Source organism: Cariama cristata, unplaced genomic scaffold, assembly GCF_000690535.1.
Source record: "Cariama cristata isolate BGI_N322 unplaced genomic scaffold, ASM69053v1 scaffold13946, whole genome shotgun sequence".
NCBI lineage: Eukaryota > Metazoa > Chordata > Aves > Cariamiformes > Cariamidae > Cariama > Cariama cristata.
In genome coordinates this window covers 296-26,209 of record NW_009620460.1, presented here as the reverse complement: position 1 = coordinate 26,209, position 25,914 = coordinate 296, and the positions used below count along the sequence as shown (strand labels likewise).

Below are 25,914 nucleotides of genomic sequence, written 5' to 3'. Positions count from 1 at the left end.
AATCATTAGTGAAATACGTTCTGAAGCTCAAAAAGGGTAAGACAGTAGGAGTACCAAACAGCTCTGTTCTTGTGCTGTGGACAGAGATTACCTGTTGAAGCTATCCCACAGCCAGATACTTGTTTCCATGCACCTAAATACACTCCTTGCAGGCTTCCAGAGTAGTTTTCTACTTGAGAAAATTTGTATATGGGATTCCCTTAATGTTGATGTGCAGTATAGCATCACTTTCATGGAGGACAGCTGTTTGTTAAAGCTAAAAACACCGAATTTAAAAGGCCCAGCACCTTGCAGCAAGTTTTCTAGTAAAAGGCCAATTTATTCTTCATCGTCTTCTTCATAGTAACGATTCCTTTTGATCTGTTCTTCCACAGATAGATCTTCCATATCTTCACCCTCCCAGAAACCAACATCTTGGGATTTGCGATTCTGGTTAGGAGATGACTCCTTAGCAGTCACGACATTAGCTAAGCTGGAATGTTCAGGAGAATTTGGTTCAAGGAATTCTTCACTTGGAATTTCCTGCTCTTCCATAGTGTGTTCTTCCTCGTCTATTTCTGCATTCACCTGGCCATTTTCTACAAAGTTGTGCTCTAGTGTTTTGATACCAGACAATTCTCGTTCTTCCTCTACATTTTTCTCTTCAGTGCTCTGGGTGTTCCTATTCTCAACCTTCTTTTCCTTTTGCTTTTTGTCTACGATGACCTCTCTCTCCAGTTCTTCACTTCTTTTCAACATGTCTCTCTCCGCCTTAGAAGGAGAAGATGAATTCTCTGTTTTGTGGCCTTTAACAGATATTGTTCTAAATGAGGCTGCGACTGTGAAGGGACGACTTCTTTCCTTCAGCGAGGAAGATCTTCTTAACTTTTTGAGATCCAGATCTACATCCTCCAGCACATCTGGCTTGGAAATATCTTCTTCTGGGGGCCATTTGGGTTTGAATACTTTGATGCCCTCATCTAAGGCACTTCCTTGAATACTTTGATCAGATGGAGGCGGCCAGGCAATCCTGAGTTTTTTTGTTTCTGCTGGTCTCTCTTCTCTTTCAGGCAAAGCTGAAGCTTTTGCTTCCATACTTGCCGCCAGAACTCCCACTTTTGCAATCGGGGCATCCTCTACTCCTGGGCTTTGTGGACTTTCTGTTGCATTTATACCATGGACAGTTTTCTCCAGGGATTCTTCGCATTCCGTTTTGCCTGCCCATAATTCCTTATGCTGTTTGTGTCCAAAGCCTTCATCATAATTGCCTTTAGATTTGAAGAGTTGATTGAAGTGAGGCTTGCAGTAAATATTCCCACGCAGAGACGCATATGTCCCAAGACTGTTCAGGAAAATATTAAGTCAAACGTTAGCATTCTGTGCCTCAGCCACTGAGATGGGTGTGTATTTTAGTTATGATACTGAAGAGATTCAATTTCAGCCTTCCAACATGTTTAGAAAAGACAAGCTTACAGCCTTCATGAGTTTGTATAGCCCGCTTTTCAAATGTCAGGAGTTCTTTGCAAAGTTAGACATTGTATTTCACCCCACATAAAAGTTACATTAAGAGTTTAAAAATAGACTGTAAGTGCAAAAGCCACTGGCAGAACTAGGACCGTATTATCGCTCCTTCTCTCCTCTCCGCTGGATTACGGTTGCCTGCAGCTCAGCTAGGCATGAACAGCATCTTACTCTGCTGCTGACAAGGAAAGCTACACTTCCTAGACAGCAGCCAAATGGAGCAGTATGTTTACCTGAGTTTACTGTTGCAATAGGAACAGCGGAAACAGCTGATATGAAACACCTGCTGGTTGGCAAAGAGCCTCTCCATTGGGTACACAGTCTTCTGACACCCAACACAGGTTTCCTTCATTGGCAACTGAAATTTCTAGGGGAAGAAGAGAAAGCTTGTTAACTGGAAAATGAATCAACTGCTAGGGGACTTGGCTTGGGTTCATGCACAGCTTCCAAAGTTCTCGGAAAAATTGCAGCAATTCACTTTCTGCAATTCAATGCTAATTATGGTAGAGTGGGTTCTGGTGGGCAGCAAGTGAGGAAGAGGCTATGGCAGGCCCACAGGATTGCTGTGGCTTGACAGTGAGCCAAGATTTTGCCCCAGTGAATTCCACAGCTGAAGCATCACAAGTTGAGCAATGGTTGAGAAGGAACAATGAAAATACTAGAATTCAGTTGTAACTTTGACTGAGCCAGTTCCCAAAAAGCTGTCTAATCTATTTCTGCAACCTCAATTTTTCTTGATACGAAAATGACAAAGAAACATTCAGGTAGATTAGTCAGTATGAGACTTACCAAAATAAAAAACAATAGTGCAGAAAAAGAGCTGAAATAACCTCAAAATAAAAGGTAGAGAGTGAGAGGGGAAAGGAGTGGAACAGGCTGCTCAATGGTGTGAAATAATCCACTTTTGCTAAATGCTCTCCTCTCTTAAAAGAGGAGGAAATAGTCTCGGCACAGATGCAGGCAGCAGGAAACACTTCTGACTTGATTTGTAAGCAATTCCAGTTCTATTGCAAAGAAACTATACTCAGGTTTCAGGACACGCAGCCCTCAAACTTGCTCAAGACTTAAAGCAAGCAGGGCTTTTTTTTCAGCAGCTAAAATTGTTTATGTGCTCACTAAGAGAATTTCCTGAGAGTTTAGTGCAAGGGTAAACTTAAACGCCAAGGAGCCAAGTGTCACTGCTGTGCTGTATGGCAACAATTTCAGATTTTGTTTTCTGACAGCATCAAGGAAGCAAGCACACTGTCCATGAAAAAAGGTCACCTGATGCCATTCACTTCTTGGAATCTATTAAGGTTGGCCAACAGGGAAGACACTTTAAAGGAAAAATTAAATAACTTACAGTTGAAAAAGGGGCAGTCTCAGGCTGCAGGTTGGTTACAACTACTTGAGCAGCAAGGTAAGAGAGTGGCTAGGCTCCATACCATGGGTCTGCATAGACACATTGATGTTGTAGCTTTTCTTTCACAAAGAATTACCTGCTACAAACTTACTAAAAAGCTTTAAGGAAAAATATGATGGGTAAGGAAAAAACAGGAAGGTCACAGGAAGGCGTAATTATAGCAATTTATTTATAACAGACTAGAAACAATCATTAGGTAATGAACGTTCCAATATGTGAGGGACAGATTGCTGAAGACAGAGCCAGCTGAAGTCAGTTTGTCATAACCATAAAGTTTGTTGCCAATTTAAATCCAGCTTAATAGGTATTTCAATTTTTTAAGGCATTGCTTGAAGTTATAGTAGATTAAAGTTCTAATTATGATGACAGCTTGACCAACAAAAGTTCAGAGTTCCTTTTGAAAAAAAACCCACAATTTCTAGGTGCTGCCAAAAAGGCAGATGATTCTGAATTTTGAGTCACTGAATGAAATCTCAAAAAAAAGATAGTTTACCAATGCAAACAAAAATCTAATCATCCATGCCTCCCACGGGGAGCAAGGCAGCAACAGTTTGCTTGCCCATGAAAAAGTAACTCTCCCTGGAAGCTTAATTTTGCAAGATGACATGACGGTGCTGGCATGTGCTTCTGCAATGCACATCCCCATCTAAGAAGAGGGACTTACTTGTATAACAATGAGCCCTATGTCTGATGGAGAGGTGTTTTGGGGTGTGAACAGAAAGAAATTCCTTCCCAGGCATGCTACAAAATAGGAGCTACAGGAGGAAGGTGAGGCCCAATAAATATAAAAAAAAACTTGAGAGAAAGCCGAGAGTTGAGCTCACATTAGGAGGGAAGCAGAAGGCAGGAGTAGAGGTTAGGAACCAAGAACAGGAAACAGAAGCTGGAAGAGACAAATAGGAACCTTACATGAATAAACAGCATCTGGGTTTCTATCTCAGCAGCACAGCATCTAAAGCAGTAACAAGGTAGAGGACTAAAATGGTTCTAATAATATAAAGAGCACAGAAGACCAAGACACACAGGTTGTGTGTATCTTGTACGCTATAACAGACTGAGATTACAAAAATGTTACAGGCAGCTCTAATTTCGCATACTGGCATTTATACTCCAGAACCCTAGGAAGCCACATCTCACTGGTCTTTGTGAGGTCAGTGCTGTTCCTCTCAAAGATGGGGAAAACAACAAAAGCACAGTTGTTTCCTCAGAAGTGAGCCAGGAAGTCTGTGGCAGCCCAGGGAATAGGCATCCTAACTCCAGACAGCACACGTGACAAGAAAGTACAGTGTGATCAAAATGTTCAGCACAGCCGTTTGTGTGTCTAATAAGATTAGCAAACACATTCCTATTCAAGAAGTTCTCCATCTGCTTTATGTTTTATAGCTCCCGCTAAAGAAAATGTAACATTAAAGACTTGTTACTGAGAATGCCAAACTCGGTCCTTGTGGAGTCAGTCACCACAGTGCCCTTACCATAAAGTTTCTACCAATTGCAGTTACCTTGGGAACAGCTGGAAGAGGAGGGTGGAAAGCCAAGTCCCAGCCTACTAAAGGCTCTGAAGATCAGTATCAGGACCTTAGTGCCAGTCTGTAGGAGCACTGACTTTACAAGAGGCATAGACAAGCCCTGATACGATCCCCTGCTCAAACCCCTTTTCCCACACTGAAGAGAAACAGACTGTTTCTGTCGCAGGGGCACGCTGTTGTAACAGCAGTGGGGCAACTCCCAGCAAGCAACTTAGTCTCTGTAATAAAACTGACAGTTTTGAGATGCTTTTCCATTCTGAATTGAAGTTCCCTCATGAACACAGTCTGACAAAGAGAGATCAGATAGTTATACAGTTACTGCCAGACCCTTTGTGACCACATCGGTTGCATTAAGGCTTTTCAATATTAAATAGAGAAGTTAGTTGGTTTTAATCATCACCAATGTTTGAGACTAAATAGCTGCTTTACCTTCACTGCTTTTGGCAGAGATCCATCTGTCTGGCCAACTGGTTTAGAACCAAAGTTTTGCTGCTTTGCGCTGACAGGTTTCTGAACTTCTGTCTCACTCTCCAAGTTTTGTCCAACTAAGGGAGCAGAGGAGGAAGAAAAGGCAATTAGAGTGACATTAAAACCATGGAAAGCATATCCTCATAAGACCCAACAGCAATCCTACCAGCTAAGGGCTAACACATTTTTTCTTGAACTTCTGTAGATCTAAAGGTTCAATAGCATATTTAAACATGATCATTCTACCTTTCTGATTTACTAGGAAAGTTAAGTTGATACGTAAAGGAAACTAATACATGGGGATCCAACATCTAACTTTCAGGAACTGTTCTTCCATTTCTGCAAAATGCTCAAATGTGGGCTTGAAGTTAGGTGTGTGGCTAAGGCAACAGGAGAATGTGCTTAGTACTTTACTGAATAGGAACTTGTCTATCTCTGGACAACACCAAAGACACTTGGTAATTCACCTGCATTAATAAGTACTTCAGCCTATTGTCCAATGTAGTAGTTGCCGGAGTTATTAGTTTAAGTCCAAAAAGTGAGGAGGCTACACTTAAACGTCTTCAATCAGAGCAAAGAAGAGTTACAGATGTCTTAGAATTACAATTGCAAGTGAACTTTTAAAGCTGAAAGAAATTCTTACAAATTTTGAGTTAGGTACAGGACAGATTTTTATTACAAGACAGGTTTTTATTGAGTCAAAATTATCATTTGACAAGGCTGGTCTTAAGCATCCTACACACAACTGCACAGAATTAGTGCTTTCACTCAGCCACATGCTTTACTCTTGTTGAGGCCGGAGAATAAGTGCTTACCATTGCCATCCTCTAGAAGACCAGAGTGGAAAGACAAGCTGTTCTCACCTACAGAAACCTGCAAGAGAATATTAAGACAATGAGACCTTTGACCTGCTGAAGTCTGAATAATCATGGCCTGAGTAACACAACAGGCAGTTTGACACTGTAAGCACTTAAACAGGAAGAGACTGGCCACACTGCAGTGCACATGAAGCTACTTTTTGTTTTGCAAGGCACAAGGCCGAGTCCAGCTGACTGCCAAAAATGTTAGTCCTTGCTACATGGTAGACATCTTCATAATTTTACAGCTCTTGCAATATTCAGATCATCTGTCATAGCATTCACACACACCAACATCATATTTTTGTTTTCCCAAACACCTGCAGCCTGTACACCTTTATCTATCAGTCTTCAGAAATCCTTGCTGATTTTGTTGGTGTACCTCCCAGGTTTTCTTACTTAGAAATCCCTTGACACCAAGCAGTACACATTTACTGGAAATCTCATGGCTCCCTCCAACATTTGACAAATTTATAACATTTAAACATTCAGCAAAGACAGTGCTTTTGCGGGGGGGAGTAGGAAGCAAGAAAAAAGAACAGCTGAATTTTAAAAAACTTTTGTAGGACTAAAAGTCTGATGTCCCAGTTTGGGACAAACATGCCTGGACCTATCCTGTTCATCCTCCTTCAGAAACAGATTCATATTAAAAAATAAAACAAAACAACTTTTTAGAAGAGTTGGATATAAACCAGTTTCTGATACTAAATGTGTTACAGCTAAAGCTCTTGATGTATATTTCTTTATTAAACTTGGCACTATTGCTATTAAATCAAATAGTTGCAACTAGCTACACTGAGAAACTAAAGTACTGTTACAAGATTAACTGCAAATCATCACTAATTCACTTTAATGACTAAAAGGTCCGTTGCAAGCAACTGAAGTTTGCAAATTAATGAGGTAATGAGGAAGCAAGTTACATATATTAACGTACTCTGGTCTGCTGAAAAAAAGTAACTATAACACTGGCATACTGGGAAGTGCATCAGCATGTTCTGTGGCTGTTAGTAGCCAGACATGTGTGACGCTAAATCTTTCACAGAGTCAGTGTGAAAAATGGCAGAGAAGGTTAGCAAGCTTCTTTTGTTTCCTTTTTGCCAGAGGATTCCCATTTGTGACATTTATGACTAGTAGTTTTAATCAGGCTTATTTCCAAAGTTCATCATGTCATTTCAAAAGGACAATCCTGGCTCTCAAACAATGTTCTATTCAGGTTCTTTATTGCATCTAGACACCTCAACAAGTAACTTCATAAATACAGCTGAATACAAGAAATTTTATTCAAATCTTCATTCAACAACAGGGATGTATTCTGATTTGACAGGTGTTCTTTTAATTAACTCACCTTTTAGCAAAAAGCAGCCTGGACCAGTTGAACATGAAGCTGCTCAGCTGTCAGCGAGAAACAGCTGAAAGCAACAATTTGGCCCCTTGCCCAAGGAAGGCTGGAAAGCTCTAAAAGCCCTCTTGGCATTAGGCTGCCACGTGCTCAGAATGGCTGGAATACACAGTACCCCAATTATTATTCAGCTACTTTTATCCTGTCTGCTGTCCCCAGTTTAGTACACAAATGCTTGAGCGTGCTTTATTATCTCTAACTCACAGAGTAATTTAGTTTCAATTTACAGCTGAAGCTCAAAACCAGGAACAAACCCAAACTGGCATTATCAGCTACCTTAATCAAAATATAGTCACTAAATGCAGAAGAAACAGTGACAAACTCCTTTTACTTCCATCACACAAAGCTTCTTATCTGTTGTTTGGGTTTTTTTGTTTGGTGTATTGTTTTTTTTTTTCCTGGTGTGTTTTCTTTAAAAAAACACAAGCAAACAACAAAACACACAAACAAAACAAATACCTAGCTGTGAATCACCTTTTTACAGTTAGGGAACATGACACAAAAAAGTTTAGGTGGCTTCATCATAGCCATCAAAAATTAATGGCAGGGGGGAAAAAAAAAAACACAACCAAAAAATCCCACACCACACAGAACAAAAAACCCCCACAAAGCCATCTGAGGCTTCAGTCCTAGTCAGCTACTGAAGCCATAGAAAATACTTAACTGTGATACTGAAAGATTCTGCCACACTACATGCATGTCATTACTGAGAAGACAAGGGAATTTTCCAAGAAAATTTAAAATTTATCTCTAGATATTCTCAAAAGCTGCTTAAAACTCTTCCACAGACACTTGCTACCTTATAATTCAGATACAGTCTAAAAAAAAATCTCAAAGTCTTAACAAAATCAGGAACACTGCAGCATGTAAATAATCTGTATCAGCTGCTCATACTCAAATTCTAGATGGCATGTGGAACAAGTCTATCAGCTGTGCTTGTACAAGTAGTTCCACCTAAAGTGAAGTCCTTGACCTTCACCAGCGTGTGCATCTTACCTTCTCCCCATCCTGACAGGAAATGGAGTCCTCAAGACTTGGTGGCATATTCTCCTTCTGCTCAGATTTGTAATTCTTGAGTTCACTTTCACTGGCTTGAATCTCATTCTATAGAATAAAGCACTTGAAAGTTGACAGGTTCTTTTCCCCTAGGAAAGTACTTGCTTTCTATTTTTCGTAAAATCTTTAAAAAACTGTTTTCCTAGTATATACAGTCATAATTAAAGGAAGGGGCATAAAAACCTATAGAAACTTGGTAAGCGATACATCATTCTAATGAAAAAAGATGGGGCTGTAGAATTTTACTATACTCTATGGAGGTAATGCCAGCATTTTTCCAAACAACCCCTTTTCTCTACTTCCAGATTCCTGTTTAAAATCAACTGTCATTTCCCCTGCTCAATCCACATCTTCCTTTTCCAGAATTGTTAACTTTTCATTTGAAATTACAAGTACTTCAAGAGAAGCCATCTAAAGCACTGCATAATTGCAAAATACAATTCGACATAAAAGCAAATCCTACCCTTGCTTCAATACTACTCAAAAACCTAATTCTGTTATTTACCAAGATTTTTGTTCTTGACAAACTGACTTGTTTAAGATTTTCACAAAAGAAACTTTCAGACTTAAAAAAAAAAATAAGATCCAGTGAAACCTCGTGTTTCTTTCATTCCCACAGGATACAAGATAATTGAAGAAAGACTCGTGCCTTTCACAAGGCATCTTCTCTGTAACATGAAAGAGAAACAGCCAAATGCCAGCACGAGCATCTTACCGGATTTTGTAAACAAATCTGCACAAAACCAATCAAGTCTAATAGGTATGTAATTGAATGTTAGAAGTTTAATATATAGATCTCTAAATATCTCGTCCGTAATCTCTCCCTTCCCTTCCTGTATAACTTGCAGTGAGTAGAAATGATTGCTTCTCACCCTTACTCTAACCAACTGTAAAAGTGTCTATCAGTTTTAATCCAGGCCTAATTACACCACAATGCCCTCAAAATAGTTGTTCCTGAGAGAGATTATGGCTGTCCTTTGTAGCACAGATGTGACACATTTTAAGAGAAGGGAAGTACAAATACCACACTACCATATCAAAGAGCCCTAGTTGCTTAGTCAGCAGGGAAAGGAGAATATCTAAGAGTTACAGCTGCTACTGAAACACAGAAGTACTGCAAACATTGGCCTTGGAAACCCTTGTCTGCTCCATCTTAGTGCTGCCCTTGTCGATATGCCAGGCCAAAATTAAAAGAGATTCTGCCAAATGGGACATCCTAAGAGCATCAGGCTGGACTGAAACTCAAACTGCTAGCATTGGGGATATGCACACAAGAGTCTCAAGAGACATCTATGGTAAATCTCTTGCCGTTTGGGACATAATTTAGTGGATCAGCTACCGCTCTGAGCCACAAACTGGAAAAGGCAATCTAGCAAACTGAATCCAGGCAAGAAACAGGATGCAGAAATCAGCAATTAGCAGTTAATCAGATTTGTTGCACTGGCTGCAATTACTTTCCATTCATGCAGTGAAGTTTACTCGACTTTCCTCCCAAGGACTGAAGAATTAGACACACACTCCATATGAAATTCAGAAATCATTTCAGCCAGGTAGAGACATTTGCCTCTCTACAAAGAAACCCAGCAAGCACGCACTCTTCCAAAGCTTAGAACCACCATTTTTGGCTTTTATTTCCAGCGCAAGTTTCCTAACTTAAAAAGGCCTATCCTCTTAAAATTTATTACTCTGGTTAATGAGAGTCATACTTAAGCAATAAAATCGTTAAGCAAAAGTATCAGACAGTTCCAGCAAATGTACTGAAGCACTTTTTAACAAAAGCTAAGATTCTTGCCATCTCTTCAGCTGCAACACTTTACTATGATTCATTAATTGCTCATTTCCTGATCAAATATCTGCAAAATTGGCATGGGTTCATTCACTGCAAGAGTCTAATTGGATTCAGATAATGGATGAGAAGACTTGAAGGGAGGTGAAAAGCAAAAGGAGAGAAAATTGACTGGAGATCCCAAAGCTGCAGGCCAAGAGATCCAGGTTCTATGCACTGTATGACATCGAAAGTCAGTCCATCTTACTGTGCCTCAGTTTCCCCTAGCTTGTAGCTAATGTACAATACAGAACTGAGTTTGTTTTGTTTTGTTTTAAAAAAATACAAAACATCAACAACAAACATGCAGAGAGATACAAACATGCAGAAAGAAAAAGAATGTCAGCTATGTTTCAGAAGGACCTCAGTCTGGGTGCCAGCAATTAATTCCTTGGAAAACTTTTAAGATTATTCCAGGAAGATGCAAATAGTTATTTCTTCCTGCAGTATGTAGAGGCAACTCTTCATTAGAAATTACTCCTATGGTCACAAAGTTATCTTCAAAAGAACATGGCATTATCTTCAAAAGCCTGGTTTCCATAAGATCTTCTTTCCAGTCTCAGGTTGGAACAAAAATTCACTCCTACACATGACAAAGAATAGACTTACCATGGTAATGAGGCCTGTGGAACTGCCTTGCTTGGACACAGCTGCCTGATACTTTGCCAATCTATCCTTTATTGAAGTTTCTGTTAAGCGAGGCATCTCCAGGCTTTTCTTGGTCTCTGCCTTATCTGGGCTGAATGCTGGGCTAGCATCTACAAGACGTCCTGGAAAAAGAACTACATGAATAAAGGGTAACTTTCTGGAACACCAGCAGACCTATCTACAGAAAGATTTACAAATCCCATCCCCTCACCACTCCCAAGACCACAGAAATTCCAGATCTGAAGAGCACAGAAACGCTTCAGTCAAAGGTTTATGCTCCAAGTCTCATAATTAATCCAGATCATTTCTGAAGTAGGATATTCACCAGAGGCAGCGTCCAGCCAGTGGTCTCAGAAGTAGTGACAGCAACCAGTTTTAACATTGAAGACTGTTTTGCTGTTATTGTCAAACGAAAGCAGCTGCTACAGTGGCTACATAAATACACATTAATCCTATACCAGAATAGCTGTCAAAGTCTTTTGGGTAAAACACAGGAAGTGAGGAAGGAAGTCTCACCTGCCACTTCCACCTTCTCCATGAAAATAACTTATCACATGACATTTTACAGATGAGGATCTTGAGAACAAATATGGTATGAAATAGCTCAGTTCAGTCTCGCAGGATCATTTGAAGTATCTTTTTTTTATCTCACAAGGAAAGAAACATTTGGGAGCTTAAGTCTTTGCTGAGGTACAGATCTCCTGACTCTCAGAACTATGCCCCATTACTTGCCATCCATCTTTCATTTTTGCTGTCAGATGTTAGCCAACAGGTTTAAAAAGCCAGCTCCTGTGACTGCTCTGCTATCTAACTTCCTTGTATAATGCTCAGGTCCTCAGTAATAGCTTAACTGTTCAAAAAAGAATGATAAAAAACAACCTTTCACTTGCTAGTGGCCTTGAAGGACTGAAAAGTTGTATGAATCATTAAGGTCCCTCTTGGGGACAATAAACAAATGTAAGTAGTTCTCGCCATTCTCTCCAGTATTGCTCAAATAAGGATGCAATGTGCATCACTAAGTATTGAGATACAATATTAGCCATAGGCTGGAAACACAAAAGATTATAAATGCTTTGTTAGAAAAGAGTCTACAAACATATGAAACATACATAATTTTGCTCAAGTCATAAGGCTAGCTGTAGTTACCTGTGTCTGAACAAGGTAGGAAGGATGAGAACTAAAGCAAGAAGGAAGGAGGCATACTGTCTTGTCTGTCTACTACTTTTCTAAATTAGCTTGACTATTAAAAGTAGTTCTAGGATTGTCCTAGGATTAAGACACAAGGAAAAAATGGGTTCCACTCCTCAACTTGCCGGTTATCTCCTGTGCCTTGGTTTCCCATGGTTAAGGGTATAATGGTTTAAAATTCACAGCAAGACTTAATTCATTAAATGCGATGCTCACATGAACTTTACAGACGGAAGATGGCTGCACATGCTTCCATTTCTGAAAGGAGAAGTTATTTCCATTGTATTGTATAAAGTAGTTTTATTTTATAAACTAAAAAAAAACCCACAAAACATAAACCATGAAGTTTACTGACCTGATGTAGTATGGCTCTTCTCTCCTTGACCAGCATCAAAGTCCTCCGAAGAAAGGCTGTTTTCAGAAATCCTCCTACCGACTGCTGTCTTCCTCTGGTCTCTAGGGACCTGTTAGAGACAAGACCCACCTATCAGCTGCCTGGACAAACAAAGATTGTTGCGTATAATCCTTTAAGATGCACAGGTGTCACTAGCAAATCTGCTTTACTGGAATAAACAAGTCTAGCAGGTGACATCTTATTTAACCAATATAAAGTTTGATCACAGAATACTTGACCGTCTGTCACCTGGAAAACACTTTGTTGAAGAGGTCAGTAGATGCCCTTTGATTAGTTATCTTTGTTAAAAAGTCAGAGAAACTGAAAGGCGAGATTTTTAGGCATTTACCACTGCAAATACAGAACTTGGGTCTAGATTTTTGCATTTCATACAATTTCTTTTGAAGCTAATGTTCAAGGTCATTTTATGAAGATTTAAAATCAGAAAAAGGATGAAAGGAGCGAGCTATCAAAAATTTGCATTGATTTCAGCAACAGAAAGAAGAATAAATATTATTGTAATAAAAGTTATCTAAAGTTACTTGTTTTGATCTGGATAGCTCATGCATTTGGTATCAAATGATTCTCTAATTAGGTCTGATAAGGCTGAAGCTTAAGCAGGAGAGTACTAGAGATAAATATTCTCTGATATCCAGGATAATCGCTATCTGCAAGGCTGCAGTGCTGGAGAGGGTGTTTTGTAGCACTACCACACAGATGCTCTGGCTGGCTCTATCAGATTTGATACTCATTTGTTGAGACCAACTCCCCAAAATCTAATGCTCAATAAAAGAAATTGTGAAAAGAAATCTCACAGAGCAGAATTTAACTTGACTTCATCATGACAGGGTATTTTCACAGCTGAAAGTCAACCTACTAGAAGGTGACAGATCTTAGATCCATCCCTAGGAAGAGTTAAATCATAGAGCCAGTTGGAAATTAAGATTGAGGCTAATGTAGGGAAGTTTGGCAAGATGCTCCAACCGCACATTCCCTGCCCCCCCCCCCCTTCAACAAGTTTCTTATTTGCTGGTCACCAAACTGAAGGAAATTCCAAAGTTTTATTTTAACAGAACTGCACTGTAAGATAATCACTGTGAAAAATCAGGCTGCTTTGGCATACACAACAGCAACTTTACCAGGAAAGGAAAATGCAACTGGAAAACCTCTTTTTCCATTAGCATGGGAAATATTTTGTATTTCTGTGGTTTAAGACTTTGGTAACTTTTCTTACTGGAAAAGAGCTTAACTATGACAAGTCTGTTCCTTCCATTGAGTGTGTTGATAGGTTCAGTTTGGGAGTGTCTGCACGCTTGTAAGGACTTGCAGATTCCTCATTCTGTGCAAACTATTCTTAGATGATTCTTATTCAGCCCATGTCCGCTTTAATGTCACCTTGAGCTCACAACTCAGAAATTTGTCATTCAAAGCATCTAGCTTTTGACTAGTAGACATAGAAGATCATTATAGGCAGAATACACTTGAAGACAAGATCCTCTGAGGACACAGAAGAGAAAACACGTTTATTAGCCCACTTGAAACCCCTGACTATTATATCGCTGCCCTGGCTTTTTTGTTGTTTTTTGTTTTTTTAAATAATATAGCACTACACGCATTTTCTTGCGCACAGCAGGAGTGACAAAGCTACCGATGAAAAAAACAAGTTTGCAATATAGACACATGGGAAGTTTAACTGGCAGCAAAGTGTGTAAGGAAGTTTTCACTACTAGGGAACAAAGGTCTTGAATTCAAGTAATTTAGATCCAGCATCTGGGATTCCAACCTCACTGAAAGAAACCATCATTACTTTTCAGGAGAAAAAGCCAGTTAGAAATCAAGATTGGAAACTTGTTAGGGTTGCCTCTTCTTATTCTCCTTTGTTTCAGACTCTCATTTCCATTTCTTTTCACTGTAGTCTTTCTCCAGTAATATCATGCTGAACTGCCCTCATGTTGAGAGGACAAAGAATTCTCAATTATTGCTGAAATTAATTATTAAACAAATTAAACCTCTAAATAAGAGTTGGTAAAGGGCCAGCATGTTGTCAAGCGACTATGACAAGTGTTCAGACAGCTACTCCCAACAGGAATTCTGGATCAGGGTCCAGCACCCCATCTAGACACATGCACAAAATCAAGGTTTTCTTCCAAGCAACCAAAACCCTCCATATTTTTACCAGCAGCAAAGTATTCAATATTCATCAGAAACAGACTCTTCTGCTTGACTATGTAGCACCTTCCTGAAGCCTGCTGAGTTCTGACTTAAAAAAGCAAAGAGCTTTCCCCATTGTACCACCTTGCTGTGGAATCCACTGCAGCAGGAAAAGTTCAATTATCAGAGGCAGCCATCTCATGACCAGCTAAACAGACTGAGTTAATGAATACTCCAACTGTCAACTGAATCACCTCCACAGTTCTGCCAGCTCCTCTCCTCCTGTCCTCTTTGCCACCTCAGACATCTACAGGTATTACAATTTCACCTGAAAAAATTTCTGTAGAGAAGTTGTGTAACACAATTAGCCTAGGTCTTGAGAGTAAAAATCCAAAATACCAAAGCTTTAATTATGAGTTCAGAGATATTTCTGCGCATGTCTTAGTACTAAAAGCTACAAATATGAAGTCAATGTTGTGAAGATTTTATATCAACAGTTTTATATTGTGGGAAAAAAAAATCAGAGGAAAAAAAAGTTTAACAAAGGGAAGATGAGAGACTTTTCCCATCACAATCTGTAGACTGACCAACCGGAAGTAATTAGGGTGATTATGGCTCACTGAAGGTAACACCTTTCGCAGGAAGGAATCCCTGACTCCCAGCTTTATGCATACGTCACTCAGATCCCTTTACAATCCTGGCTGGGCCACAATTCCCATGCCACAGCTTCTGCTACTTGCAAAATGAGATAAAATATTCCTCATGTCTGGAAAGCCCCAAGGTTCTAAGACAAAAGAGGTGAGTGCAGAGGTACCAGCAGACTAACAGAGTTAACAGCATTTCGCCTGGGGCACAAAGAGTTGTTGGGCAAAAGACCAAACAAAAGCTACACCTATTGCATTATATACTAACTGTGTCAAATGTGACCCTGCACATGAGGTTAGCTACACAAGATGGTAAGTTTTGCCTTAAAGGAAAAACACAAACCAACTTGGAGACAACTTTTTAAGAAATACTGCAGATCTGCTTGCTCTTTCTTTTCATCTGATCTTCCTTGTGTATGCTTTCGCTATCACAGGAAGAATTCTTTGAAACTGATAAAAGACCTGATGTTCAGACTTTGCTTAGTGCTGAACCAATCTAGACTTACATGCCTGTCTCTAATGTGCTTACAGCATTTTTTTCCAAGAAGATGCAATAAAAAAAAGATATGCCTTGTATCTAAATTGCAGAAGATAGAGCAAGCTCTGAATGAAGAAATGAATAAACTAGGAGGTTTTGCTTATAACCCTGAAAATGAGAATAGGTTTGCTTGTTTAGAGGGGGTGATTAAGTCAGGAAATCCAGGCTCTAATCTGAGTTCTTGCCACAGACTTGCCCAGCAACCAGGCAAGTTGTTTTATCTTTACTGCCATGAAATTACAGCCATGTTGCTACTTGGCTTATACAGAAGTTTTGTCAGCAAAGCTGTAACAGCACTTATACCGTAAGACTTAAGTAAATACCAAGGAAAACTGCCATCTCTCAGCTGAATTTACAGTTGGACTTGATGATCATAAAGGTCTTTTCCAACATAAATGATTCTCTGATTTTATGAAGCGTTGCTTGCACCTAAACTAGGGGGTTTTATCAATGGACAGAGTTCAGGAAAAGCGTAAGTGGAAGAGGTAATTGCAGAGCTCGCAGTTAGCCAGACTTACACCATTGCTGTAGTTGCGTCTTACCTTAGTGAAAAAGATCTGTGTCCCCATAGTGCCTAACTATCCTCATTGTACGTGACTGCATGACATCATCCTCCAGTCCTCAGACAGATTCCCAGAACCAGAAATCTTACAATAGTGCTTTCTAATTACAAAGACACCCCCTCTCCCCCGTACACTTAAACTGTAGAGCACTTGGTGCCTTTTCCCTTCTAAAATTAAAAAGTAACCAGATGAACTTGGAATAGGAACATAATTTGAACCTAACCTGAATAGTTTAATACCTACTGTATAGTATTTACTGAGTTCAGTCGGTTTTCAACAGTATCTGAATTACTAAGCTTGACAGAAATACCAGTTCCAGATTCAGTCAGCTCCAAAACAATTTATTCCCCAGGCTAAGATAAAGTTACTTGAAGCCCATCTGCAAAACGGTACTTTCCTGTGGAATCCTGACTGATTAATCCCACAGCAAGAGTTCAGAGAAGTGCTATCAGGAGATCACCCTCCACAGCCCACCCTTTCCACAGATGTGATAGTATGGGCAGCTCTTACATCATGACAAAGACTACAAAAATCTAAGTTGTGAAATCACTACATACAGACCCAAAACTCACAGAGGTGCTTCCTCTGAAGCCTTCAATTGTTAAATATTTAAACAACTTCTGTACAAAATTTGTTTGTTTTACTCAATACTGCAAGAAAACCACCCGCAGTAAAACAAAGCCAAAAGTATAGGAAACTATGAGAAAACTGGAAAATCCACCAGCATCAAGGCCTCCGGACTACGTTGCAAGTCACTAGCATATGCAACTCATTTTCTAGTTAAGCAATTCTCCCCGGGGACACACAGTCTGCAGTCCACATGCAGGATCAGATTTCATGAGCAGTTGTAGAAAAAATGCAAGCCCTGTGCATTTGCAAGTCAAAACTAGTGAAGGCAGGAGCTTGTCTGGCTATCTCTGCTTATTTTTCCCCGTGAGCATTTTTTTCCGATAAGAAACATTTGTTAAGATACAAAGAGGAGAGAACAGCAAGGAAAAGATGGGAGTATTTTGCAGGACTTATCTCTTTCTCTCTCTGTGTGCATACGTGTGACTCACATGCTGATATGTATATAAAAAAAACCCTCTTAACTCTGGCAGTACTTCCATCTCAACTACAACCGCCTGAGATTGTTAAGCTCACTTCAAATAGTTACTTTTTTAAATATATATATATACACACTTTTTTTTTAAAATACAACTCATGTTTGCATAACTCAATCTAAAGACAAGATATAAACAATTGCAAATTGCTTTAAAAAAAAGTTAATAAATTCCATACTTATTTTTCTCTCTTAAATTGTACCCCTTTCACAAGCAAATTCATTTCACCTCTCCAATGAGCAATCACAAATAGTCACAACTCCAAACACTCTGCACATATTTGTACAGCTCAAATAAGTTATTAACACCAGCTACATTTCAGCTAAAACAATGAACACAATTATTTGCAGAGTCAAGAGTTGCGAGCCGCTCCCTCCAGGGACTTTTCCTGATGCCCAAGAGGCAGCAGAATTTTAGTTTCTCTCAGGATTTGAAGGGACAGATCCTTACCTTGGTCTGAGTCGCTTCACCCTTTTCAAACATCATCTTGAGTTTGTTCAGCGGAACGCTGTATTTCTCTATCTTCCCCGAAGAGTCCGTGGTTTCGCTGGCTTCAGGGTTTTCCACTTCTCTGGACTCTCTCAGACAGTTTTCCATTTTACCACTCTCCAGCAAGTGGCTTTTAAACTTTCTGCTATCACCACCGGGATACTGCAGCTGGCCAGGGGTGCCCGGTGGGGCCTGGGTGTCAGATGTAGCACCAGCCCCCGGGGTTTGCTCCGCGTCTGGGGAAGAACCAGGGCTGCTCCCAACTCCAAGCTCAGGGCTTGCGACCTTGTGCCTAACCTCAGCACAGCTGCTTCGTAGCGTTTCCTTCCGAGTCGCTGTTCCCAGCGCTGGATTCTCCCACTTCTTCTTTAGCACACTCAAATTCCCCCTTTTAAAATGAGGGGGAAGATTTTCTGTGTTCTACGAAGAACAAGAAGTTAATTCCAGTTATATGCCTGGTGAAGCATTAAAGCACTTCCTTTCTATGCGAAAGGAAGCTAAAGGCTCAGTACTGATCTCAGCTCTCTGCTTTTTCAGACAGCTGTGAATAGTTACAACTGTGCCACATGGAGAAAGCATCCAGGATAGGAAAGGAAGGAGGGGGGAGAAGAGAAAAGTCAGGAGCTAAAGCAGGAAGTGAGCAAACAGGATGGCCTTATAAGGAAAAAGGGAGTCAAGCTCTAATGAGTTAAATGACACACAAAAGGCTTGAATCCACACATAAAGGAAAGGGGACCAAAATCCACACAAGAGGCTCTAGTCCTAGAACAAGCAAACAGGAGCAAAAGCAGCCATGAGAGACGGGTGGTACGCCAAATGCTGCAGTATCTTCAGCTGGTTCAGAAGACAAGTAGTAGGCCTTTCAAAAAAGCTACAGATTAGCTTTCAGAAACCACTACTTTTTGGGGAGTTACCTATTCCTACTATCAGTTAACAGTAGCGTTTTAGTTACGAGAGATCCATCTTCAGTATTTTATACCACGCAGCGTAAGGCTCAAGCTAAGCACTGACACCAAATGTCTTTTTGCTCCCATTTATAAATACCAGATCATTTGCTGGAATTTTTCTTCTATTTCACTCAACACATTAAAAGGTCTCGGGCAGGAAACATGCACACAAGTCACAAGCACTGCCTTACCACTGGGAGTTAGATGGTAATACATGCAGCAGTAGTATCCCTCAGGGGATTTTCAGGGCTTTTCAGACTAGTTTTGCTTACAAGTAGTTACCTCTCCCCAAAGTGACAGACCAGCTCATGGTTGATTCATTCAAATCTAATTCCTGCCACCACTGCATTTTTGCTGTCTCTCCCTTATGGAGACCACTATGTATCAAACTCATTGCAAGTGGAACAGGTCTGCAAGGCTTACAGGAATTAAACAGGATTAGCAGCTATATTAGGATTTAAGTCTCTCACCCTATTACTCTTCTGGTCACATTTTGAACACTACTTTGCAAATTAACTTGAATCCACCTACACTTCAAAAAAGATCAGCTTGCTTGCCGACTATATTTAAAGGAAAGCACTAAAGTTACAAGGCAAAGGTTGTAACGCAACAGAAGCACTGAAAATTCTGCAGTAGGTTTCCACAGGAACACCTCTGGACCTGACGCATATGGAGTCCCGACATACTTCGAAACACAAGTCATTCTGGCTTGGGACTTGCCTGTTCCCTGATCACACAAGCAATGAAGAAAATTTAAGACTGGACAGTAATTATCAGAATGCTTATTTTATCACATCTATATCCCAAACAGAAATGACTCCCCAAGCATTAAAGAGATCAAGGCAGCATGGTCTAACAAAGACTTACCTATATATCCTGAAAATATTGCTGGTCTTTTTAAATAAGCATTAAACTGAGGATGTGCTTATACAAAGACCTGCAATCTCAGTGCCTGGTATTTCAGCCAGGGTCCCCTGACCCAGAAGAGCAAGTGCAATGTAGTGTACAGGAGGGAATGTGAGGCTGGAACACAGCCGAAAAGGATGGCTCTCCCTCCTCCAGAGGCATTTTGAACTGTGTAAGGCACTTCAGAGAAGATCCCCCTTAATGTATTCTACAGTTATCAAAGATACACACGTTACATTCCAGTGAGGCTGGTAGCTTTTAAGCAGACTTTTAAATTTAGTTAAGAAAAGAAGAGTTACCACACATCTGCCTACAGCTAAGAACAAAGACATGGATATTCATGTGTTGTGGTTAGCTGTTTTGCCTTTTACTTAGGAGTGAATTGGTGACTCAACATATAGCTTTGGGCAAGGAACTTCATTTTCTTTCCTTTCATTCGCACTGGGAAATGGTAGGGTGAAGGAGTCAAAAGCTAACACCATGCCTAAGCCAAGTTTTCTGGCATGCAGCAGACACATGGCAGCAACTTTGATATTCCAAAAATCAACTGTCACAGAAACATTGCATGTAGGTGATCCGTTCTGATTGCAGGCTGTTGCTTATTGCCTAGGAAACAAATACTTACACTTCTTTTTTTCTCAGCAGTGGCTTCTTCAGCTGCTTTCTGATACCTTTAAGATAAAGGGGAAAAAAACCCAAAACAAACAGTTTTTAACCAGAATACTGAACGCTCTTGAAGACAGCTGAGATTTATTTTTTTTTTCCCCACCAAGGATTCTGTGCACTTTCCAGACCTATCAAATAAAACCAGAGGCTGGAAAGATAGTAGCAAATAGTACCAGAACAACAAAAAGTGATAGACACGTTTTAAGTCATTCAGTTTACAATAATAACATACATTGATATTTTTCATTACCTAAGCACTCTGATTCTCAAATATAGACAGTTTACCTTGGAATAGCTGTATTGTTTCCGCCACCCAGCTGTCTGCTGTGCCCCCTTGCAGGAATAACTCAGCTATTTATACAGCAGCTGCTGGACCGTAACAAATTACAGCTTGGCATACGCAGAAAATCTACATAAGTGCCAGTTTATTTTACTATGCTGGGTTGTAAACTGCACCAATTCAGCAGTTGCTTCAGGAGCAGCTGAACCATCCCAGCAGTGGAAACGGTAATCACAGCCCTCTGAAGATAAGCCACCCTGGATCATGAATCAAAGTCCTTCAAGAAGCTATAGAAAACTCCCAGCAATCTGCACACCACTCCACTGGGCATAAGTACATCCACAGCTAGGAGCACACAGACCGCAGTGATTACTATACGGCACAAGGTGATAGCACTTTGCTTTTGAAATGCACAAATTAATCAGATGTGACAAATTTTGCCATTTCTAAGTAGAGCTCTGCTTTTCAAAGGGAAGCAGTGTCACCCAATGTCTGCTTGGGCGAATGATGTTTCTATCTTTCTTATCTGTGGAATTCTACTTTTGTTAAAACTGTGAGCACACTACAGGCAGTAAATGAGACATTAATATTATAATAGTCATCGGCTTCAGACTTTAGATAATTGCTGGTATCAAGCCAATAACTAATGTATATCACAGGCTCAGTTCCTTCTAAGAAAAATATTCTTAGGTGCAGATACCTGCTATATTACTCATCTTTTCTTTATAACAATTGATTTTTTTCCTGCTTGTTCCTATGTAGATTTCCCCTCTTGTTACACTAGAAAGTAGACAAATTGCACCCTATCTTATTTCTGCTGTATAAGCTGCATTTATTGTACAGACTGAAAGTTGCTAAAGGAGTGTAGCTGGCCCTCTTGAATCAATGCAAACGTATTATCCTATGTCTTTGTACTATAAAGGTTCCAAAATTTGAACGAGACGTGCTGAGAAAGTAAGTTTATGGAGGAAGAGAGATCAGTACTGGAAGAACCAACAGAGACATGGGGATGAAAGTCAAGTACTACACTGGAGAACAAACAAGGATTGAAGAGTCCCAGAGAGCATTCCCTCTGTAAGTTAGGCCACCACAGCGCACCGCTAAAGTCTCTGCTGTTGCAATTTGCATGTCTCTGACCTGAGAAAACTGACAATCTAAACACTATATGGAATGAAAAAAATGTTTTCACGTACAAATATTTAGGTAAGATCAATTTAGAAAAATTATGCTCCTCACTGTGAGTGGTGGTGTTGGCAAAGCCAGTAAGTAAGACTGTGTTTTTCCAAGTAACTGACGCTGCTTATGTAGAGGGACCCTACTTGATTAAGGAATAGCAGTTTGGATTACTTCCAGTAAGCCCTTTTCAAAGGATTATCAACATTTAGCAAGATGACCAGGTTCTGTAATCAAGCTTCAATGAGTGAATAAATTACCTTAATGAGAGCAGTCAAAGCAAGCAGCTTCTCCCTAGACAGAGTACTTAAAGAGTAACTTAAAGAGCTGTGTTTGTGTAAAGTCCAGATTGCAATTATCCTTCCCCTATAGACTCCATAAAGTTTCCCCCACACTCAAGATTTAAATACTCCAAAAATTTGCCACGCTATTAATACAATAACTTAGGAGACTTTGATGCCCAAATCCCATTGAAAAATCCAAGCTGCAGTCTATATAATTCCTTAAGGAAATAAAAACGTTTCCAGAAAACTTGTACAGGCTACCACAACTCAGCTTTCTCAGTGTATAAAACATTACTTTATGATTTCACTGTAACCCATCATCCATGTCTCAGAGAAAAGGGAAGGGTAATATTCCTTTTCTACACAAGTTTTGTGAGACATCTGTGAAGAACACAGCTACTCTGAAATTCTCTGAAGGAACTCTTAGTAGAGGGTTATATATCTATCACCAGCAGTTGAGAGAATTACCATTTCTAACTGGTCTCCAATTAACTGATAAAGCATTACTGCTACTTTTCATAGTACCAGGCAGGAAATGCCATGGAAACCTATGCAGTTCATGCTTAAGCAGTTAAAGACCATTTCTGACAAAGTAAAACCCTAATGGCAATAGCTACCTACATTCCAATACTCTGCCCTCAAAAACAAATTGCAATTTGACAGAAAACATTCTACTTTATTTTCTGACAGCAGAAAGAAGATGCTATAATTCTGACTGCTGAAACAATATGATGTCAGCAACTAGAAAAACTTTTGCCCAGAACATATTAAACCAGGAAATTAAATGCCTATAGATCTCTATTACTTTAAGAAGCAAAGCAACTGTCAGTGAAGCAGTCATCATTCAAGGTACCAGCTATCAACCTACACACACAGCTTGAGTTCAGCAGTCTCACAGCACTTACTTGGAGAACCTCTCCACAAGAGCTGATGACTTATTCTTGTTGACTAGAGAAAGCTCTTTCGCAGTGATTTTCAAAGACTGTGAAGTCCATTGTCTTCTATTAAATGGGGAAGGCTCCATCTTATCACCACAAATACCTGCTCAGAAATAAAGTACAGTGTCAGCAATATGAATTATGTGAGCAGAAAAGTAGTTTCACAACGTGATTCAATACTAAGTCACCACTCAGGTGCTCCCAGCATACTACTGCCGCTAAGTCCTGATCATTCAGGATATTGTCCATCAACTGACTTTAAAAAAAAAAAGCAACAGATTAAAATTAGAATTTCCTCTGTAGATGCCATTGAGATGGTGCCCTTGATAGAAACACTAGCCACGATGAAAGGAGGGGTGCGAGATAAGCCATAAGCCAGGAGTAAGAGGCAAGCTGTGATTGAAGAGGATGTGAACGTGAAGCTCTGTATTTCCTATACACACGTGGGCTCCAGGAAGCCCTAATATGCCCTCCCTTGTTCTGCTTTCTAAACCAAATGTGCTGGCATTTATGTAAGAAGGCTTGAGTTATGAAACCTAAGAGGATGTAATTCCTATGCAAACATTTTTCATTCACTCTTGTGTTACTCATTCTTAACGCAGCAGCCCTTTCCTCTGTGAGCTGAAACAAGTCTTCTGTTCATGAAGGCAACTGTAAACCTCATGTTGCAATAACTATCAGTTACCTAAAGGAATAGTTTTAACTGCCCTGTCCTGCTGTAAACGGGAAGAGATTTTGTACAGCTTTTCACCACAGAAGGCAACAAGACTATATCAGATTTTTTTTTTTTTTTTTTTTTTTACATACTTGGTTTTCTTTTGTGGAGGAGGAAAGGAGGGGAGATTAAATTAAAGAGCTCTCTGATAAGACAAAAATAAAGCTTGTAGGGCAACGCCTTTCCTTTTTTCCTCTTTTCTTTTTTCCCTGGGCTCATGTCACACAATGCCTGTAGCAAGTGCACTAGCTGATCCTCCAAAGCAGGCAGGCTGATCTCTTTCTCATATTTTCCATCAATTTCCTTAACTGATTTGCACCATGAGGTCACAGAACTCTAGAAGTCTGAGTACAGGTAGTCACACTGCAAATGGAAGCACCTTAAGACAACTTGATATAAACCGTCAATCAAATGTAGGGAAGACCACATTTCTGAAATCCTCACAGGCGTGTCATGCAACTGCTCAGAAACGACAGACTCGGGATTCTGCAATGCCTCAGTCCAGAAGAATTCACCTGCAGCAAGCAGAGCCTCACTGACTTTGTGAGTTGCGAGTCTCAGCAATGTCCAGCGCTGAAAGGGGAAGCCCTGGGTGCAGGGAGCACCCAGCCGGTGCTGGAACCAGCGGAACCTCTCCAGTGCTGCACCCTGCTGCTGTGCAGGGATGAAACGGGCAGCAGACGAACACGTTGCTGTCCTGCTGGATACAGGCAGGAAGAACGGGACTTTCTCTAACATTCCTTAATTCACCTGATGCAATGGAGAGAATGACACACCACGCCAGTACGTGTTTTTTCAAGATAGCGATTTAGATGGTGCTTTGAGACGTACAGGTTGAACTATCGCGGCAAACCAGAAAAGTTACACTATTTTTGCTGTGATGTTGAAACACGCTGAAACTACTTATCAATGTTACATTTCCAGTCCCAGCTTACTGCAGCTTCAGACTCGCATCTCCCACTTAAGGCAGTCTCTGAAATGCATCCATTGCCCCTTCCAACTGGCAAGAGAAACGCCGACTGCAGAGTTCCTTTCTGAAATTCATGCTTTCTTGAAAGCATTTTGCATCACCAAGTTACTCTCCTCTGCTAACCCACGAACTTTTGTCCAGACTGGTTTTTCTTCATTTGTCTGGTTTAAAAGAGTTACCAACCTTTGCCAGCTGCACAAATGATCATTCACAAAGAAAAAGGATCTAATTAGAATATAAGAGGAGTGCTCAGTTTTCTCCCTTTTTAAAAAGCATATTGCACATGCAAATAAATAAGCATTCCTGTGATTACACGATGTAGTCTCTAATGTCAATGCCCAGGAGCAAACATTTGGCAACCAGATTTAATAAAGCCACAGAATACATATGCAGAGATTATAGAAAGAATTTACTCCTGAAAAATACATGTCCACTTTTTAAAAAGTCTGAATCAGCCATGTAATGCTACAGTTTAAACTTTTGGTTTGTGATGAATCTTGAGCCAAAAGGAGATCACCTGGAGCCCACTTTGCAGTTTAAATTGCCTTTCACAAAACAGAGTCGGTTTTGCCCAGGAAACAGTAGCGCGGCACTCATTAGAAACCTCCCTTGGCAGAGAGAACAGGTCGCTCATTGACACACACCTTACACGGAAGGACAGTTTTGGTAAAATACTGAGAAAACAAAATCCAGTTTAATTGTTCAGAAAACAAGTCCGGTTTTGATGCCCAAGCATTCTATTGCAGCTTGCAGTGATCACTGTTTGTGGACGCGTTTTCTCCCCTGCTGTGTTTTGTGCAGTTTCCCCTGCCATTTTCTCCATTAAAGCCACAGGTACATTAAGACAATCAGGCCTGTTTTGGCAAAAATCTCTTCATAAAGGCAGCAGCTACTGCCAGGCTGTTCAAAAGGAAAGTTAAGCAGCGTATTTGGAATCTCAGTCGCTAGAAAAGACACAGAACACTAGGATGCCCTGAAATTTGTGCTTCCAAATTTCTAATGCCATTCCACATTCTTAGCACCTTCCCATATGTTTGTAGTTTCATTATGTTCAAGCACGTCTGCACTTTTTTTGCCACTCCTTCTGAATAACTTACTTCAGGAAACAGTCCTTTATTGTATGCACTAAAATTTAAATGAGATCATGAGCATTCTGCACACTGCAATAGAGACAGGTGATGTCGAAGACAGCATGGAGTCCAGAGACGGAGGAGGGGACCAGGAACCTAGAGTTGTGCAAGATGTTGAGGAAAGGACTGCGATTCAGCCACTGTAACGCCCCAA

At 40.2% G+C, this 25,914-nt stretch overlaps 1 protein-coding gene across 1 annotated transcript; it reads right to left on the bottom strand.

The window, feature by feature from the left end:
- On the bottom strand, positions 1-23,031 carry LIMA1 (LIM domain and actin binding 1). Its single transcript, XM_009701624.1, has 10 exons — positions 22,913-23,031; positions 20,230-20,275; positions 17,713-18,171; positions 12,225-12,333; positions 10,643-10,803; positions 8,149-8,256; positions 5,712-5,769; positions 4,858-4,973; positions 1,734-1,867; positions 1-1,321 (listed from the first exon to the last, which is right to left on the bottom strand). Exons 1-10 carry the CDS (start codon positions 23,029-23,031, stop codon positions 319-321), a joined length of 2,313 nt encoding a protein of 770 aa, XP_009699926.1. The 3' UTR covers positions 1-318.
- Between the last annotated feature and the right edge of the window lie 2,883 nt (positions 23,032-25,914).